The sequence below is a fragment of the Notamacropus eugenii genome, chromosome 1, assembly GCF_028372415.1.
Source record: "Notamacropus eugenii isolate mMacEug1 chromosome 1, mMacEug1.pri_v2, whole genome shotgun sequence".
NCBI classification, from domain to species: domain Eukaryota; kingdom Metazoa; phylum Chordata; class Mammalia; order Diprotodontia; family Macropodidae; genus Notamacropus; species Notamacropus eugenii.
In genome coordinates, this window is record NC_092872.1 from 535,668,670 (window position 1) to 535,690,146 (window position 21,477).

At 37.6% G+C, this 21,477-nt stretch overlaps 1 protein-coding gene across 3 annotated transcripts in view; it reads left to right on the plus strand.

The window, feature by feature from the left end:
- Nucleotides 1-21,477, plus strand: part of TTC27 (tetratricopeptide repeat domain 27) — a 235,452-nt gene that overhangs the window by 188,237 nt on the left and 25,738 nt on the right. For all 3 annotated transcript variants that reach the window (XM_072634136.1, XM_072634137.1, XM_072634138.1), the window contains one exon: nt 7,365-7,530. In XM_072634136.1, the coding sequence (XP_072490237.1) occupies nt 7,365-7,530 (166 nt within the window). The remainder of the gene's footprint in view (nt 1-7,364; nt 7,531-21,477) is intronic.

Sequence of the window (21,477 nt, forward strand, 5' to 3'; positions counted from 1 at the left end):
TCTCCCACTTTTAACCTGAAGTTATAGAAGCTGTAGAATTCCAGGAGTAGAAGACAACCCCATTTGAAAGATAAGGAAGCTAGAAACTTAGAGTGGGTCAGTGATCTGCCCAAAGTTATATATCAAGTTCTTTGCCGACCCTGCCATTTCCATAATACAGTCAGTTGTCTTGAACTGCCTTGTGGTCCGAGAACCTAAAGAGGTGACTTCTTCATAAAGCAGATTATAGGTCCACTGACATATCCAAAAGTATTTTCCATGAAGATTTCTATCAGAAATGGCCATATAACTTACTGCTCATTCTCTGTCCTTTGGGGATGGTTAAAGTCTAAGTAACAAAAGGAATCCTTCCATATTTACAAGGTTGTATGTGCTCCTTCTGTAAGAGCAGACACTGTGGTTTGATTCTTGCCTTTCTTTATATCCATCATATTTAGCATAGTGCTAATAAATATTAAGTGCTTAATAAATGCTTGTGGACTGACCAACTGCTGGGAATCTTCCACCTCTACTCGATTTTTAAAAATAATCTTGTATTTTGTTTTTACTATGATACTTCATGGAATCTGGAGAGAGAGCTTGGCGTAGTAGGGAACGTGAACCTGAAGTTAGAACGACCTGGGTTTGAATTTCGCCTTATTAATTGTCTGGACTCTGACCAAGTCAATTCATTTCTCTGTAAGTGAATTCCCTACCCATAAAATGGGGGTTATGATATTGTAATATCGACCTCACAGGGGTGTTGGAAAGATCAAATTAAATAATGTTTGTAAAGAGTTTTTCAAACCTTAAAGTACCATATAAAGACCTAGGTATCATTAATAATAATAAAGATTCTTTAAAATGAAGAGTTCCAGAACAACTCCTAAAGTTGCCTGAAAATTTGGAAAGATCTGCATTCGGTTTATATGGGCCTTGGGTGAAAGTCTGTTGGGGATCCCTTCATTGCTATTTAGGGGTCCATGACTCTTCAGATTCCTTCTCAAGCATTCTGACGCACTCTTGTTTAGTAGCTGCCCAAACAATGTGTTCTGTTTTCTCCCTTCCTCTTATCCCCTTAAGCCTTAATTCTCCTTTATGCACATCAATCATGGTTAAGCACAGTGCTCGAACTGGAGGTGATAATTAGCTTTGAAATTGACCCCTATTCTTTGGATGTTTTTAAACTTGACAGTACATATATTTTTCTGGGTCCCTACTGGAGGTGGGGGCAAGACAAAAGAAAATCATACACTTAGTAGAAATCTACATTGAAGAGCTGGAAAGCATCTTCATATTACAGAATTAAAATTTAAATCAGAGTAAAGATTTTACATTTTTGTCCCCAAGGGATGGTTTTAGTTTGAAGAGGAATTCACTGAAAGAACATTGGGTCTTGTTTTGTCTTGTTTAGTTCGGAGAATGTTTGCATTTTACTCCATTAACATCTTAATTCTGATTTTCTTTAGGGCCAATGGACTTTCATAATCTTGGTTACAACTACTTAACTTTTCTTTTTTTTTTAACCTCTGGCTATGTACTTACAAAGTCTGGAATAGGAGTGCTCAACCTTGTAGTAATTCACTTCATTTCTTTTTTGAAATAAATTTATTTTCTTTTGCTCCCACCTCATCCCAACTTTGAGGGAAAAATATAAAACCAAACCAAATCCTTGGAACAAATCTGCCTCTCAAGAAAAACAAACTTCCACACTGACCATGTACAAAAATATCTTTCTTCTTCTAGACCCTGAGTCTTTATGATCTCTCTGTCAGGAGATGGGTAATATCTTTCTTCATTGGTTCTCTGGAATCATAGTTGATCATCGCTTTGATTGGAGTTCTCAAGTCTTTCAAAGTTGGGATTCACTTCATTTAAGCTATTCATTAAGCACTTTGCTTTCTCTGTGCTAAGTACTAGGAATACAAAGACTAAAAAAGAAGTCTGCTTTCTAGAAACTTATGTTCCCTAGGGAATATAATATATAAACAGCAGGGTCAATGTAAGGGAGTCTGAGGAGGGAGAGAGCCTTAACAAAGGGAGAGACCAGGAAAGACTTGTTGGGATAGCACTTGAACGGAGCCTGGAGGGAAAGTAAGCCAACTTGGCTGTGACATCAAGTGCATGAAGGAGAGTAGTGAAACACTCCCGAAAGGTAGGTTGGAGCCAGGTTGTGGAGGGTTTTAACTGCTAAGCTGAGGAGTTTGTATTTTATTCCAGAGAGTATATACACAGTATCCAGTAAGCATTTTGTACTTATTGTGTGCACAGCACAGTTCTGCACTGTTGGGGATATGAAGGCAAATAAGACACAGCTCGTGTCCTTTGTGAGTTGAAAATCTGACTGATGAAAGAATATACTGATGTACAGGTAATAGGAGAGATAGAAACAATACTGGGACAGATTTGGAAAGAGAGAGGTTACTTCTGGGTAGGAGAACCAGGAAAGGCTTCATGGAGTGCACAACATTTGAACAGGGCCTTGAAGGATAGATGGAATTCCAGTAGATAGTATTGGAGATTACTAGGGAATAGTGTCTGTCTAGGGACCTCCCAGAGATGAGAGATTATTAGGAATTGGAAAGAGTCAAACAATTCCTGTCAGTTTGAAGATTATGGAAAACCAGTTGACAGTGGGGAGATATTAATGGTTTTTGAAGAGGGCAGTGACTTGATCATCATATTCATACTATGGCTGTGATTTGTAAGAAAGATTCAAGAAACTGGAGTTAGGGAAACTAATTAGAAAGCTACTGAAATTTCTAAGTGAGAGATCATTCAGGCCCATAATTTAGTACGATGATGGTAGCAAAGGGAAGGGAAAAGGGGAAATGGATTTAAAAGATGGGTGTGTTGTGTGTGTTATGGGTTTGCAGAGCAGACAAATGTAACTGTCATACCCACCTTCCTATGTATGCACTGTTGGAGTTTGAAATGGCACGGTTCAGAGAGAGCCACCATGCCCTCTGGCTTTATATAAGTAATGAGACACAAGGCGAGTGTGTGTTTATGGTGGGGAGGAGTCTCTACTGCAAATCTGGACTTCACTAACTTGGTCAGTAAGTGATGGGGTTTACCATTCTTGCTGCCTTTCCATAGGGATCCACTTGAGGACTTCTGGGTAATTATGATGGAGTGGCTGCTGATTTGTGATCAACATTTAAGTCAGTAGGCTGAGGAAGTCCCAAAACTGTGAGGAAGTTAAGTAGGTCACAATTTCACATATATTGGGAATGATTTCATTTTATGTTGAAAACATCTGTGCTGTATCTTGGCATATTCCTAATATAGAAAAACAAGATAGACATCGAAACACTGACTTTTCCCCCCTTCACCCTCAGTCTTATTTTACCAGTGACTGAGCACAAGAAGGTAGTATTTTATATTTTTTTAATACTTGAAAAGCAATGGCAGGGACCTTTTCCTTTCGCACTCTAGCCTGCGAACGGGCAGGCCAATGACTAGGCACTAGTACCTCTGGATGCAGAGAAGCCTGGGCCTTTCTCTTCTCCTGCCCAGCCCACTCTCAGCTGATTGACTGACTCTTTTTCCCATGCCCCACTCCCAGTGCTCACCTCTGCTGGAGGCATCCCTGAGCTCAGTTCCTTCTGACCTTGCCATTTCCCCTGCTAAGTACCTCCTGACCTTTCCATATGCCATGAACTTAATCCTCTTTTATGTATTGTCTTTGAGAGCAGAGATTGTCTCACTTCTTTATTTGTATCACTAGCACCTAGTACAGTGCTTAGCCCATAGGAAGTACTTAATAAATGTTTCTCCTTTCCATTTTAAGGGCAAGCTAAACAGTAAATATCATTTGTAATGGGAAGCACATACCTGAGGAATCAAGGTCCTTGCCCTCTAGCCTTGACTTTGCTAGCTCTTGGCTGTGTGACCTCGGACAGGCCTATACATCTCTGTAAACCTCGTTTTCTTCATCCGCAGAATATCTGCAAAATCTACCCCATAGGTTGTGAGGATATGTAAAGCATCCTGCAGATGTTAAAATGGTATAAAATTGTCAGTTATTTTTGCCCCAGGAGTACATTGCCATCAGTGGTAATATCTTCCTTGATTTCTGTGAAACCATATATTCTAACTCACAGATGATTCTTACTTCAGTATAATTCTGTACTTAGAACTGATATATAGCTGGACATTTCAAATGAGGATCAAAAATCCTTTCCAGTGATTTGTCCTTCACTGTTCTGCTGTACAGCACAAAGTACCTTTTCCAGCTTTTCATAGCCACTGACTATAACAGAACTGAAGAATATTTCCAGTGATTTCAGGCTTCTTTATAACCATTGAGGCAAATTCCATCTAGTGTTTATTTTTCTCCTCCATGCCATCTAAGGAGAACAGAAGAACCCCATAAGGTATATCACCTTTTTTCCTCCCAGTGATCAGAAGTAAATTTCTATCTTTAAAGAGAAAAATGGCTTCCTTTCCAACAGACATTTTAGTAATATCAACTGTGTAGGTGTTCAGATTTAAATGTGATGATTTCCTAGTAATAGATAGAACTTTTACAAGTTTTTAACATTTTCATTTTCCTGATAGAACTTATATTGCTCTTACCATAAGCCATTTAAACAAAATATAAATATGGTTTTCTGAACACATTTAAAGTAATTTCCTCATAACTAGAAAATCTTTAAATCAAATCAAACCAAGTCTGTCGTGAATTCTGTTAACTTGCTGAAGCCTGAAATGACCTCACTTTTTTCTGCTGAGAAATAACTTAGCCAAATTAAAAATTAGGGGGCCAGTTTGAACTGAAACTGAATTTATTTTATTTTTTCCTTTTAAAAATAGACATGTAACGAAATAGTGATTATATTATATATATGTGTGTATATGGATGTATAAGAAAATATGTATATATTTATATGCGTATAATATATTCATGGTTTTATTTATATATGTATATATACACACACACATATGTGTGTGTATGTGTGTGTGTATAAAAACACAACTCATACCTTCCAGTAGTTTCATTGTTGACTTTTGTATAGACAGCTAGGTGGTGCAGTGGATAGAGCACAGAGCCTAGAGTCAGAAAGGCTTGAGCTGAAATCTAGCTTTACTCACTAGCTGTGTGACCCTGGATAAGTCACTTAACCTTTGCCTTGGTTTCTTCAGTTGTAAAAAGGGAATAATAGCACCAGCCTCCCAGGATTATTGTGAGGATAAGTGAGATTATAGTTTGGAAAGTACTTATTAGCACAGTGCCTGGCATGTAGTAGGCATTTGATAAATACTTGTTTCTTTCCTTCTGTCATAGTACATATGTATGCTGCTTTATTGCTGCTTTATAAGCTTTAAGTTATTTTGTATGTCTTAATGAAATTCTTCATATATTTCATATTCATCCTTTGGAATGGAACAATGATATTCCATTATGTATAGAATTACGTATAGTAGTTTTTCTACCAACCCTCAGTTTTTGCACAAAGAACTTCTTTGTCTTCAATTTTGTTGTTGTTACAGTTCTTTTAATGTCCTATTATGCCCTATAATAGGATATAATGTCCTATTATAAAGAACTATCTTTTGTAGGGTCCTCCACAGATCTCTGCTGAACCCACTGTCCTGTCAGCTTCAGATATGGCTAATTGTTTGGAAGTTTTCCTTACATCAAACCTAAATTTCTTTCTCTTCAGTTCCTACTCATTACACCTAAATAGTTCGTTAGGAATTTTCCTAAAATTTTGTTTAACAATTTTATTAATGACTTCAATAAAACCGTATAAATCATCACATTTGCAAATGAAATAGATTTGAGAGAGATAGCCAATGCACTAGATAGCAGAGTCAGGATTTAAAATGATCTTTACAGTTTAGAACATGAAACTGAATCTAAGGTGATGAAATTTAATAGGGATAAATGTAAAGTTTTGCATTTGGGATTAAAAGAAAAACCTCATCTCTGCCAAGCATAAAGTAGGGGAAACACAGCTCTTAACAGTCTTTCTGTAAAAGATCTGAAGTTTTTAATGAACTGCATGTTGAATATGACTTAACAGAGTAGCTGCATTAAGCTACATTGAGAGGATCGGGCTGTGCAGGACTTGGGATGCAATAACTCCTTGCTATTATTTAGACCATATTCTGTTATTGACAAAATATTAAGAAGGAAATTGATGAGCTGAAGATCATGCCATGTATGGATCATCTGGGACAATTAGGGATGTTTATCATCAAGAAAAGATTTGGAGGGTGAGGTGGAACTGAGGGAGCAGGATAACTATCTCCAAATATTTGAAGGGTGGTGCTGTAGATGAGGAGTTAGGCTTGTTCGTTTGAGCCTAAGAGAGCAGAACTAAGTAGATGCAATGAGGAGACATTGAAGAGAAGCCAATTAAGGTGTGAGGTAAGGAAAACTTCTAAAAACATAGACATACCCAAAAGCTGAGGGGGTATATCTGAACATAGTAAGTTCTCCTTCAGTGGAGTTCTTGAAGGAAGGAATGGTTGATTATTTGTTAGACTAGGCGCCCTCCAAAGTCCCTTCTAACTTTGAGACTCTGTAATATAAAAGAGCCATGGATTTTTTTTTAAGTAATTTGACAGTTACTCTGAATTACAAACTTATTTACCATACAACCTTCCAGTAGTTTTCCAACTTACTCTCTACTACTGCCATCCTGGATTCCAGGTTACTATCATACAATGGTAGATATCTCTGAATATTTGAGTATGCCCGGTGAATTTCAAACTCATCTACAAATGATTTTTGAAATACTTGGTGTTTTAGGTCATGTAAGCTTTTATCAAGATTTGTCAGTAAGTCTAATATAATCCTAACTTACTGAATTCATTTTATAGACAAAGTTTTGACTCATTTTATTGCACTTGAATCTATAAATGTTTATTATGTAAAGTTAGCTTTTCTTTTTAAATATGTAGGGTGATACAAAAGCTGTAATGGCTTAAAACTGCTATAAGGCTTTTGGAACACTTCTTATGTTGAATTCAATATGTAGCTTTCAAAATTGTCTTATGTAACTGAATCCTTGTGGGATTTTTGCTGTTCTCCTTTGTGCATTTAAAAAATACTTCATTCTCCCTCTTTTGCATTTCTTTACTTTCTTTTCTTTTTGGCTACCCTATCACTATCTCCCTTTTTCTTCTACCCCCCCCCCCCAACTGAAAGCCAAAACCAAAACAAACTAAAGAAATTGCTCTTTTAACAAATATGGTTAGTTGAGCAAAAAAAAAACCCAAAACCTTAGTTTCCTACATGTCTGAAAATGTTTATCGCATTCTGAATCCTGAATTTTTTTACTCATTTTAACTAACATAGCATGTATAATATCATATAGGTATATATGTTCTTATGTTTATGTATATCACTTTCTTTATTTCACCTTCCACAGAATCAAAGCTTTTCGAACACTTCAGGAAGCTCTTAAATGTAATTATGAACATTGGCAGATCTGGGAGAACTATATCCTCACCAGCACTGATGTTGGTGAATTTTCAGAAGCCATTAAAGCTTATCATCGACTCATGGATTTACGAGATAAATACAAAGATGTTCAGGTAAGAGAGAGATTGTCTCATTCAATTCTGCAGTTGAAATTGATCCTTAAATGTACAATATAATGTAATATAATAATGTGTAATAACAATATAATACCTAACATAATGAAATGGAACATAACTTAATATACTATAACCAACAAACTGTAATGTAATAATATAAAATTCTTTCAAATTTGATTTAAGTAAAATTTGTTATATTTCACAAGGGAAAAGTAAAAAAATAATTCTTCCTGAAGAAATATCCTCCAAATTAGGAAGCTTGGTTCTCTTTTCCCTGGTACTATAATGCCAGATATTTTAAAGCAATAATAATTTGGAAATTTTATCTCTATTTTGTACAAACCTCTGAATCAATGGCTTAAAAATTGATATGCATTCAGTCATGATACACAGCCTACACAAAATGGTAACCTATCGCTTTTACATTGGAGATCTCTAACTGGACTGTTGGAGGGGAATCTGTGACTGAGCAAAGAGAATGCTGAACCGGAAGTCAGGAGACCACAGCACTAGTCTGAGCTCTCTGGAAGCTTCTCACTGTGGCCATAGAAAAGTCAGTTCTTCATCACTCTAACTCTTAGTTTCTAAATGTGTAAAATCAGGATAATAATACTTGCACCGCTTACCGTGGGACAGCTAGGAGGTGCAATGGATAGAATACTTGGCCTGGATTCAGGAAGACTCATCTTCCTGAGTTCAAATCTGGGCTCAGACACTTACCAGCTGTGTGACCCTGGGCAAGTCACTTAACCATTTATCTCCATTTTATCTGTAAAGTGAGCTGGAGAAGGAAAGGGCAAACTAGTTCTGTATCTTTGCCAAGAAAACCCAAAATGGGGTCATGAAGTGACTGCACAGCAGCATTGCTTACCTTCCAGTTTTGTTGTGAGAAAAACCCTAAATAAATGTGACACATTTTTGTGGGTTAATGTCATAACCAAACTGAGTCACAGAATGATAGAACTTAGTGACCTGAGAGACAATTATGTCAAATTCCTTCATTTTACACTGAGGAAACTGAAATCCACTGATGAAGTGATTTGGCTAAGGTCACATAGCTAGTAAGTGACAGAGCCAAGACTAGAGATCACAATTCCTGATTTATATTCCATTGCTGTAAAAATAATTTTTTTAGAATTATACTTCTAGCCAGTTGAATAGTACCTGGAATACCCTTTGAAATTTTCCTCCCTTTTGTGTGCCAATCTCCATTGGTAGAGGGTATCTCCAGAGAGTTTTTTAATACCAATGAAATCATAGGTTAGCTCCAAAGAAAAGCACCGTCTGGGGACATTGTCTGCAGTTTGAGTTGGTCGCTTTGTTAGGTTATATATATATGAACTGAAAAGCTCTGTCTAGCGTGAATACCTAAATAGGCTAATAGTTAATTGTTAATTGTCCATCACTTGTTTAGGAAAACATTTCTTTTTGTTAATCAACATTGTAATGAAATATTTTTTATTTATAATTAATGAATTAGTCAATTGTATGTATTTAAAAAAGGATGAACTAAAAATTATAAAAGACACATGAATTAAAAAAAAAGACTCTACGTTGTTTTCTGTGATAATATCTCTTTTCCTAAATCACTTCTGTCATTACTAAAGTTGAGCTTAACTTGGCTTGTCTTACAACCATGATGGTGACCTACTCACAGTTTGTTCTTTAAGGCTAATAGCTTTAGCTGTAATAGATTGAATTGCTTTGGCTTTTAGAAGTTTCAGAGCTTCCTTTAAGGTTCAGTTCTTCTGGAATTGTTCATTTACCATCAGAGATGGCACTTGAAACTACCCTCTGTGGTCACCTGTTGCTGAGTCATACCCTCTTAAGGAGAATGCATTATCAAATAGAAATGTGAATCTTGACCTGCTCTCTCTCCTAAAGGCAGAGACTCTGTGTTCTGCTAAGTCAGCTGAGGGCAGCTTCTCTTATCTTTTAGTCTTCTTTCCTGCCTGGGAAGAACAGAAAATAGGAATCTTCTGGATCTGGATCTCTCTGGGTGATATTTCTTTGAGCTGCCTTGGAAACTGCTTCCCCACATGGGGACCAGTTAGTTTAACCAGACCAGACTGATGATGCCAGTTTGTTGGTCTTGGCTTATTGACATAAGTTTGGATTTTCTGTTCCTTCTCCCTCTTAGATAATTTTCATAGACATTAGTCCCCCCCTAGATTTTCCTGAGGATTACTAATGATTAGCCAGACTCGCTTTCTGACCTTCTAGGGAATTCTGTTGCAGAATCACTTGAGCTTCTATCATATGCTTAACATTTTGGGAGATAATTTATTTACAGAGAGCATAAAAGTCTGGGTCTGGGGCTCCTGTTCCTGACAATAAAACATTCTGTGTAATTGTGGTGACTACAAGTCAAGAGCAAGTGTATTTTTCCTTTTTTTATTCTTATTTATTTTTAACATTCATTTTTTAAAAAATAAAAAATTGAGTTCCAAATTTTCCCTCCTTTCTGCCCCTGCCTCACCCTTGGGAAGCAATGTGCTATCAGTTATACATGTGAAATAATGCAAAACATATTTCCATATTAGCTGTGTTGCCACCACCTCCCCCCCCCATCCAAAAAAAACCCAAACAAAATCAAGAAACATAAAAAGAGTCTTCACTCAGAGGTCATCAGTTCCCTCTCTGGAGGTGGATAGCATTTTCCATCATGGGTCCTTTGGCATTGTCTTGGAATGTGGAATTGATTGGGGCAGCTCACAGCTGATCATCATTATAGTATCACTCTTAGTGTATAATTTCTTTGGTTCTGCTCACTTCACTTTGTACTAATTCATAGAAGATTTCCCAGGTTTTTCTGAAACCATCCTCCCCCTCATTTCTTATAGCACAGTAGTATTCCATCATCACAATCATTAATGATGCCACAGCTTGTTCAGCTATTCCCCAACACAGGGGCATGCCCTCAATTTCCAATTCTTTGCCACCACAAAGAGGTCCTATAAATATTTTTGTGTACGTAAAGGTCTTGTCTCACTTTCTTTGATGTCTTTGGGATACAGACCCAGTGATATTGCTGGATTAAAGGGAATGCATAGTTTTATAGCCCTTTGGCCAAGGTTCCAAATTGTTCTTCAGAATGGTTGGATCAGTTTACAACTCTACCAGCAGTGTATCAGTGCACCTGTTTTTCTGTATTCCCCCAGAATTTATCATTTTACTTTTCTCTTATGTTAGCGAATCTGATAGTTATGAGGTGGTATCACAGAGTTGTTTTAATTTGCATTTCTCTAATCTGTAGTGATTTATAGCATTTTTTTCATACGAGTGTTGATAGTTTTGATTTCTTCTGAAAACTGCCTGTTCATATCCTTTGACTGTTTATCCATTGGAGCATGGTCCTTATTTTATAAATCTGGCTCAGTTCCCTCTGTGTTTGAGAAATGAGGCTTTTATCTGAGAAACTTGCCATAAAAGTCAGGAGGGACAACATTTCCATGAATGGGGGGAGGAGCATGCAGCTTGTGCAAAAAGAGAGGAAGAGGAGGAGGGGAAGAGAGGAGAGAAAAACAAAGCATTTATTAAGAACTCAGTATGTACCAAGCATTGTGTTAAGTCCTGAACACATCATAACAATATGTGTGTGTGTGTGTGTGTGTGTGTGTGTGTGTGTGTGTGTGTGTGTGTGTATATAACACATATAAGCAAACAGGACAGTTCCTACCCTCAGAGCTTACTTTTAATGAAGGAAGCAAATATTTGAAGGACATCTGGAAAAAGGAGACACCTTTAAGTGGTAAAGGCTGCTGGTAAGGAAGTTAGAATAATTTATAATGATCACATCACCTTTTCCATCATGTAAGATAGATATCCCTTTTCATCTCTCTCTGATACGTTTTTTTCAGTTATTCTTTCCTGTCCAGCACCCCCTTCTCCCTTGCACCTCTTGACCTCATTGTCATGGCTGTGGCAGATATGAATTTTAAATTTAACCTCTATCTCTCTATAACAGAACATCTTAGATGTCTCCCAAGTTCAACTTTGAACTTTGTTAAACCTTGTGAACTATAGGACAGCTAGGTAGCAAAATGGAAATAGAGATGGTCCTGGAGTCAGGAAGACCTAATTTCAAAGGTGGTCTTAAGCGCTTACTAGCTGTGTGATCCTGGGCAAGTCAGTTAACGTGTTTCCCTCAAAAAGTCATTGAATACCAGCATCAAACAAGACATAAAGCAGAGTGATGTTTTGCCGGAGCTGTTTACCAGTATCTTGTAGAAATCTTTAAATGGCGTTTAATGGAATAGGGATTTCCTATTGACAGTGAAATTCTTCATATGCTCGTGCTCACAAATGATATTTTGTTGATTATATCAACCCTGTAAGGGTTTCTGAGTGAGATCCTCAAATGAGATCAGTGTAATTATCTGTAGGGAACAAACCCAGTGGGTGAAGAATGCATATTGGCCAGAGTATAATATGCAATTAGGCAGGCATTGCATTAGTGTGTGAGTCTTTGACAAGAGATGGAAAATGAGCCTGGCCTATTTCCAAAATGTGTTAGGAGGAAATTGGATTGTATGCATTTAGGAAATAATACACCACATTAAATAATCCCAAGTTGCTCACTGTTGAAAACCTCAGTCGTTTAAACCCCTGTATTCTTGTGGTTGTATGTGGCTACCAGTCATGGTACATTATGATCTCATAACTTTCAGAATATCAGGTGACCCATTGAATAATGGAGAGACGCGTGGTGGTATAGACTGTTTAAAACATTGCCATATGACTTCAGTATTACCATTACCCTTACTTGTATTCAGGAAGTGGTATAAAAGACGTCATCAAGGACATGTGCATTGAGAAAAAGGCTGGTCACATTGTGCAAGGAAGGCATAACTGGTAGAAATCCACAACCCTGTGTTGGGGTCTCTAAACTATTAAAAGACCCACAGTCAAGTCTCCATGGTAGTGCATCGAGTATCTCCTTTATGAGAAACTTCCAGTAGGATATTAGTAAGACTCTTATTGATGTTAGAGGGATGTGATATACACTGAAGGGAGAAGGACTGATAGCACTGTAGTCACTGATCCATCCATTTAATGATATATGCTTTATCGCTGTTCAAACATCTCTTTGAAAATCTTGCAAAGAACTGGGTTTATGTAGAGCAATTTAATTTTCCATTCAAGAATTCTATTCCTTCAACACGTATTACACATCTGCTATATGCAGAGTATTGTGGCGATAAAGTCAAAAACAAAACAGTTTTCATAGAACTTATGTTGTGGGGGGCGGAGAGGGGAAGATACAATACAAACAAATAAGTGAATACAAAATATTGACAAAATGATGCACCATAATTTCCATCCACCCCAACATCCTATCATTTGCTATGACCCATTTCCCTATTTCTCCTCACCTGAACATCTTCTGGTCCAGATTTCCTGAAATACTGGGAGGGTTAATTTATTCACTTTTGGAATTTTGGACCTGTGCCCTAGAAATGAGATGTTCTGATTGTTGAGTGACTGCAAACTCACTGAGCTCACTATTTCTAGAAAGCCTCAGACCATGAATTGCATTCATCTATCTACCCTCCTTCATTTTACATTGACCTCTCTCCCACTCCCTACCCTAGCTTCTGGGGCTTGCTATGAAACAATAATCAAATTATTACGATCATTGCAACTCAAAAAGAGTATAATAATCTATGTGGCTCCATTCAGAAACTCTTAGACTCCCCAGATCAAAATTTCCTTCACTGGTGCTTTATAATGTCCTCTTATTAGAATACAAGCCTCTTAAAGGTGGTAACTGATTACTTTGGTATTTGAATCCCCAGTGTCTTGCACAGTGTATGATACATGGTAGGTTCTTAATAAACACTTTTTCATTCATTTTAGGAAGGAGAGTGCTAATAACTGGGGGAGGCGGGGCAAGGGCCCACTAATAGGGAGGTCAAGAAAGTCCTCATTTTAAAGATGAGGAAACTGAGACAAACAGTTTAAGTGACTTGCCCAGGGTCACACAGGTAGTAAGTGTCTTCAGGCTAGATTTGTACTCAGGTCTTCCTGACTCTAGGCCCACCATTGCTCTGTCCAGGGGGCCACATCTGTTTCTCTTATCTACATCTATTTCTCTTCGGAATGACTTGTTACCCTGATTACACATTCCTTGGTACAAAGAACCACATTATAATCTACTAATTGGAATTAATTTGTTGATCCCTCAAACTAGGACACTCTGAACACTAAATCCATTTGCTGATGTACAATTGGGAGATTTATAAGCCAAGAGAGAAATAAAATCAGCATAAATATGTGATCCATAATGGTTAGAATATTATAGGTAAGAACCAAAGCCTTTTGAATATGACTCCAGTTATTACAAAATCTTTTGTAGACGCTTCCTAAGGGTCCCTTTTCTAAGCCTCCCCAAAACTGAAATAAGTTCTAATCAGGATGGAAACATTCTTTGAAAGCTGTAGAGAACTGAACTGTGTTCAAGGACTGTGATATGTGTGAGAAGAGGTGGCAGCAGAACCTCTCCACTCCCTTGAGAGTTGCCTTGGCAGGAACAGCCTGTAATTGTCAGTCTCCTAGAGACAACTAAAGACCCAACTTCATTTGTGGCTTAGCCGTGTTGAATACTGTCTGAACTTCAATAGCCCTCTAAGAACTGGTCCTTAGAAATGTTTGGGGAGCCCCAAGCCAGGACTCTTTTTTTTGTGCACAATTGCTCACTCTGTGCACATACCTTCAGAAAGACAAGGGGAGAATGAATGAAATCAGTTTGAGGGGAAGAACAAGCATTTCTTTTCTCACTGAGTTTGAGTTACAGGAGAGAAAGCAGTGCTGCTGAACAGAGGTAAAGAGCACCTTGTCATAGAGGAGCTCATTATGCTCTGGTGTGCCTGTCCTGAGTGCACATGAGAGAGACTAAGTCAATTTCTACAATTTCTTTTTTTACGTTTAATAGTATTTATTTCCAATTACATCATCTCCTGACTAAAAAAATGCCTTCATTTCTAATGTGGAAATACGTTTAACATGATTGTACATATATAACCTATAACAAATTGTTTGCTGTCTTCAGGAGCAGGAGGAAAGAGAGGGACGAAAAGTTGTAACTCAAAATCTTACAAAAATGTTGAAAACTATCTTTACCTGTAATGACCTAATGTATGTAAAGTGTTTTTGCAAACTTTAAATGACCTCTTAGATGTTGGTTTTTATTGTTATTTTTATTATTTTTTATTCCTGTACCCTGTTTAACATAGAATTGCTTGTGTTTTGGTCAGAAGTTAGTGTAAATTTAGTTAGTATGTAAAGAAGCCAGTCCATAGTTTATTCATTTTCTAATTTATCTATTTATTTTTAGTTTTCAACATTCATTTCCACAAGATTTTGAGTTCCACATTTTCTCCCCATCTCTCTCCTTCCCCACCCCAAAACACCGTGCCTTCTGAATACCCCTTCCCCTAATCTGCCCTTTCTTCTGTCACATCCCTCCCTTCCTGTATCCTTATCTTCTGTCTTTTCTTGTAGGGCAAGATAGATTTCTGTACCCCATTACCTGTATTTCTTATTTCCCAGTTGTATGCAAAAACATTTCTCAACATTCATTCCTAAAACTTTTGAGTTCTAACTTCTCTCCCTTCCTCCCTCCCCACCCATCCCAACTGAGAAGGCAAGCAATTCAATATAGGCTGTATGTGTAGTTTTGCAAAAGACTTCCATAATAATCATGTTGTGAAAGACTAATTATATTTCCCTCCATCCTATCTTCCCCCCATCTATTCTATTCTCTCTTTTGACCTTGTCCCTCCCCAGAAGTGTTTACTTCTAATTACTCCCTCCTCCCATTTGCCCTCCCTTCTATTAGCCCCCATCCCACTTATCTCCTCCCCTACTTTCCTGTAGTGTAAGATAGATTTTCATACCAAATTGTGTGTGCATGTTATTCCCTCCTTAAGCCAAAGGTGATGAGTGTAAGCTTCACTTTTCTACATAAACATAAAGTATGAGTGGAAAGAGTGAAATTGGAAGGTCCATTGTGAAGAAGAGTAACAAAGAAATGAGTCATAACACTGACAATGGTTGGAATGTCATAAAGTTTGAAGAGGATTGACACACTTGGCCTAATGATATTTCAAGTCAAAAAATTTTATGAGAAGGAAAATCTTCCACATAATTCTATATTCCAACATGGAAAGGGTTTTATGTCTAAGGAACAAGAATGAATACAAGAAAGGAATCTATTGGCATACTTGGAGATAAGCTCTTGGCTAATAAAGCATATAACTCTGGGAAGCTATTTAAAGATGTGATTTCAAAATTCAATAATTAATTATTCAAATCATTTAATGATCTTCAAAATTACTTAAGTTAACAAAAATGTAATTATAATTAAACCATCAAATGATCCTGTAGCTAATACTTTCATTGCATTTTAAGGTTTGAAAAATATACTTAATTTTATTTTATCTTCAACTAAAACCTATGAAGTAGGTGCTATTATTATCTCCATTTTGCAGATGAGAAAACTGACTCGAAGAGAGGTTAAATGATTAAGCATCTGTTGTTTATCCTTGGGTCTCAAAAAGGACCACAGCGTTAGGAAGGTGATGTCATGGCTTTCAAGTGAATCAGATTTAAATGAGGCAGGGCTGTGCAAAGTCACCAGCCTCACTCTCTCCTCTAGAGCCATCTGGGTCCAGTGGCAAGATAAAGAAAAGGATGACTAGAGATGGACTTGGATGCAACAGGAGACCTTAGCCTTTTTAAGCTAAGGTCCTTCCCAAGTCTCAGTTTGTCTGAAGTAATGTCCACACAGTGGAATAAAGTGAGGTAAGAAATGAGGTAAAGAATGACTTCTTTTACCTAGTCAAAGGTACACTAAGTATCTAAGGGAGGATTCAAACCCAGGTCTTCCTGATTCCAACCTTAGCATTCCATCTATTCCACTAAGCTTCACTTTTCCCCTCTCACGTCCCCCCTTTTTCCCTCTATTGAAACAGCTTTTTCTTCCCTCTTTGATGAGAGATAATTTGCTCCATTCCTTTTCTCCCTTTCTCATCCCTTAATTTTTTTTTTTTTTAGATATCATCCCTTTCTGTTCAACTCACCCTGTGCCCTATATGTATATAGTCCTTCCAACTACCCAAATACTGAGAAAAGTCTCAGGAGTTACAAATATTGTCTTTTCATGTAGGATTGTAAACAGTTCAGCTTTAGAAAGTACCTTATGATTTCTCTTTCCTGTTTACCTTTTCATGCTTCTCTTGATTCTGGTGTTTGAAAGTCAGATTTTGTATTCAACTCTGGTCTTTTCATCAAAAATGCTTGAAAGTCTTCAGTTTCATTGAATGACCATTTTTTTCTCCTGAAGTATTATACTCAGTTTTGCTGGGTGGGTGATTCTTGGTTTTAACCCTACCTCCTTTGACCTCTGGAATATCATATGCCAAGCCTGCAGATCCCTTAGTGTAGAAACTGCTAAATCTTGTGTTATCCTGATTGTGTTTCCACAATACTTTAATTGTTTCCTTCTGGCTGCTTGCAATATTTTCTCCTTGACCTGGGAACTCTGGAATTTGGCTACAGTATTCCTAGGAGTTTTTCTTTTCAGATCTCTTTTAGGAGGTGATTGGTGGATTCTTTCAGTATTTTACCCTTTGGTTTTAGAATATCAGGGCAGTTTTCCTTGATAATTTCATGAAAGATGATATGTAGGCTCTTTTTTTGGTCATGGCTTTCAGGTATTCCCATAATTTTTAAATTGTCTTTCCTGGATCTATTTTCCAGGTCAGTTGTTTTTCCAATGAGATATTTCACATTGTTTTCTATTTTTTCATTCTTTTCATTATGTTTTGTAATTTCTTAGCTTGTCATAAAGTCGTTAGCTTCCATCTCCTCCATTCTAATTTTGAAAGAACTATTTTCTTCAGTGAGCTTTTGAACCTCCTTTTCCATTTGGCTAATTCTACTTTTGAAAGCATTCTTCTCCTCATTGGCTTTTTGGACCTCTTGTCATTTGTCACTTACTCTATTTTTAAAGGTGTTTTTTTTTTCAGCATTTTTTTGGGTCTCCTTTAGCAAGCTATTGACTTGCTTTTCATGATTTTCTTGCATTGCTCTCATTTCTCTTCCCAATTTTTCCTCCACCCCTCTTACCTGATTTTCAAAATCCTTTTTGAGCTCTTCCATGGCCTGAGACCATTGTATATTTATTTTGGAGGTTTGGGATGTAAAAGCCTTGACTTTTATGTCTTCCTCTGATGGTATACATTGTTCTTCCTCATCTGAAAGGATGGAAGAAAATACCTGTTCACCAAGAAAGTAACCTTCTAAAATTTTATATTTTTTTTTCCCTTTTTTGGGCATTTTCCTAGCCAGTTACTTGACTTTTGAATCCTTGGTCAAGTGGACGATATACTGTAGGGATCTCTAAATTTTCAGTTTCTCCAAGGTGGTACAATCAAGGGAGAAGAGTTTACTCCTCTCCTGGCCTGTACTCTGGTCTGGGAGCAACCACAAGCTTTTCTGCCTAGGATCTGTGGGAATTCCCTCTCCAGAACCTCCACTAGCTCCACCAGCCAGTGCTCCTCCTTGCTCCAGGGCCACCACTCAGGGCTGAGACCAAGATCAGTGGCTCCATTCCCCCCAGGTTCCTTAGCCTCAGGGCTCCAAAAATGGATACTGCTTTTGCCCTAAGGCTGGTGCCAGACCATGTTCCCTTCTCACCCAGGTGAAAGAGCTTTCTCACTGACCTTTGAAGCTGTCTTTAGCATTTGTGGGGTGAGAAATCTGGGAACCATAGCTGCTCCCCAAGATTCCATGCCCTGAAGCCTGCTCCAGTCCTATCCCTGCCATGCTGCATGGCCAAGGGCTAGGTTGCGTTCTGCTCCAAGACCAGTGCAATAGACCAGTGCGATAGACATTTCCTGTTGGCCTTCCAGGCTATCTTGGGTTGGACATTTCTTTCACTCTGTCCCTTTGTGGCTTCTGCTGCTCTAGAATTTGTTCAGAGTCATTTTTTACAGGTATTTTATGGGCTGTGGGGAGAGAGCTTCTACAGGTCAGTCCTTCTGTTCCTCCATCTTGGCTCCATCCCCAACCAGGCCATATTTTAATTCCTTGGTCAGTTACATTTCTTTTATCCTTCCATTTCTACTCCACTTAATAATATAGGAACAGCTTCATTTTTCAAATTGGAATTTTCATTTCATTTGGGAATAACATTTCCAAAGAATTCTGAAAAGAAACTAGTCTATAATAAATAAATAGCATTCAAGGAAGAAAAATAGACATTATATCAGGGACTCTAATAAAGAAATATAGTGTTTGGAAACTATCACTCCAGATGAGAACTCAAAAGATGGTTGAGAAGCAGTACGGCATTCCATATAGAAGGCCAGCCGTGGAGTCAGGAAGACTTGCCCTGCCTTGACTTAACTTGACCTAACTGAGGTCTTGGGAAAATTAATTAAATGACCTTCCTGGATTAAATTTTGATGTTTTTCAACTTAGAGGTGCTTTCAGGCATTTGACTGTAGAGATTAGACATTCTCTTATTAGGCTACCATAAAGAGCTGTCCTGGCAGAAGTTCTGTTAGTAGTTGTATAGAATTAATCATAGTGCATTGCCTTAGTGATTAGAGAAGCAGCTTAGTGGAATAGATGGAATGCTAAGGTTGGAATCAGGAAGACCTGGGTTTGAATCCTCCCTTAGATACTTAGTGTACCTTTGACTAGGTAAAAGAAGTCATTCTTTACCTCATTTCTTACCTCACTTTATTCCACTGTGTGGACATTACTTCAGACAAACTGAGACTTGGGAAGGACCTTAGCTTAAAAAGGCTAAGGTCTCCTGTTGCATCCAAGTCCATCTCTAGTCATCCTTTTCTTTATCTTGCCACTGGACCCAGATGGCTCTAGAGGAGAGAGTGAGGCTGGTGACTTTGCACAGCCCTGCCTCATTTAAATCTGATTCACTTGAAAGCCATGACATCACCTTCCTAACGCTGTGGTCCTTTTTGAGACCCAAGGATAAACAACAGATGCTTAATCATTTAACCTCTCTTCGAGTCAGTTTTCTCATCTGCAAAATGGAGATAATAATAGCACCTACTTCATAGGTTTTAGTTGAAGATAAAATAAAATTAAGTATATTTTTCAAACCTTAAAATGCAATGAAAGTATTAGCTACAGGATCATTTGATGGTTTAATTATAATTACATTTTTGTTAACTTAAGTAATTTTGAAGATCATTAAATGATTTGAATAATTAATTATTGAATTTTGAAATCACATCTTTAAATAGCTTCCCAGAGTTATATGCTTTATTAGCCAAGAGCTTATCTCCAAGTATGCCAATAGATTCCTTTCTTGTATTCATTCTTGTTCCTTAGACATAAAACCCTTTCCATGTTGGAATATAGAATTATGTGGAAGATTTTCCTTCTCATAAAATTTTTTGACTTGAAATATCATTAGGCCAAGTGTGTCAATCCTCTTCAAACTTTATGACATTCCAACCATTGTCAGTGTTATGACTCATTTCTTTGTTACTCTTCTTCACAATGGACCTTCCAATTTCACTCTTTCCACTCATACTTTATGTTTATGTAGAAAAGGCATAACCGACCATAGTATGAGCTAAATGCTCCAGGACGTCAGCACCTAGGGGAGGATTCTAATCACTGAGGCTTTTCTACCCTTAGAAGCACAATTATCTAGTAGATTGCAGCTGTCAGGACCATAGGTAAATTCCCTAGTAGAAATTAGTTAGTTCCTCTAAGGGACTGAGCAGTGACCATTCATCCAGTCCACCACAACAATCTCTACTGTAATATCCCTCACAAGTAGTCATTTGGCCATTGCTTGAAGTTATCTAGTGTGTGGTGGTGGCATTAGGGGAAGGACAGGTCACCCTCTCCCTCTACTAGCTGCTCACTCCACATCTGGATAGTGCCAGGAGCTAGGAAATGCTAAATGTGCTTCTTTGTAACTTAATTTAATCAAACAGATAAGTGTTTTCTCTCTTCTACAGGACAGCTCATTGAATGTTCTCTCTGTCCTTTCTTCTCCAGGTTAAACAACCCCAGGAACTTTCAAGCAATATTTATTGCTCATAGCATAAAGTCTAGATTCTACAGACTGCTTTTCTAGGCTACTATAAAATGTCCACAATATCTTAAACCTTTTTTCCAACTGATTTGCAATCTGAACCTTCCACTCTTGCCAGACCAATCTCCTCATTAAGATGGTATAGTACAAAAAGTGCTAGACATGGAGTCAGGAGAGACCTGGTTTCAAATTCTACCTCTTATATTTACAAGCTCTGTGATCTTGGGCTAACCATATAAACCTTAGGAATCTCATTGTTCTATAAAATGGGAATACGAGTGGTAGCATGGCCAGGGCCGACCTTGGAGTCAGGAAGATCTAGATTCATGTTTTAGCTCTCACATTTTAGCTATGAGACCATGAGCAAGTGACTCAATCTCTCAGGGATTCTTTCAAAATACAAATTACAACTAATTGCTGATCTGCACTAGTGGACTAAGTTTATACATAAAGAATTTACCAGTATTGTTGAAATCATAGATCCCAACCAAACAGAAAGGGGGAGAAGTAATTTTTAGCACCTACGTCACAGGGTAACTAGGTAGTTGTGGAAGTTAAAGGAGATTAAATGTGTTGTAAGCTTTAAAGTAGTATAGCAGTGTCAGCTGTTGTCATGTTCAGATGTGTATTTTGGAGTGTTAAAGGTTGTCTTCTGCCTTTTAATCCTTCCCTTTCTCTCATTCTTCAGGGCTGAGCTCAAATCTCTCTTGCTCCATAATCACCTTAGCCTCAGCTTCCCCAGTTATAGGAATTACTGGTGTGTATGTCCATTCAGCTTACTATCTCTCTTAAGACTTCAGTTTCCTGATCTTTAAAATGAAGAGGTACATTGGAAAGAGTACTGCTCTAGGAATTCT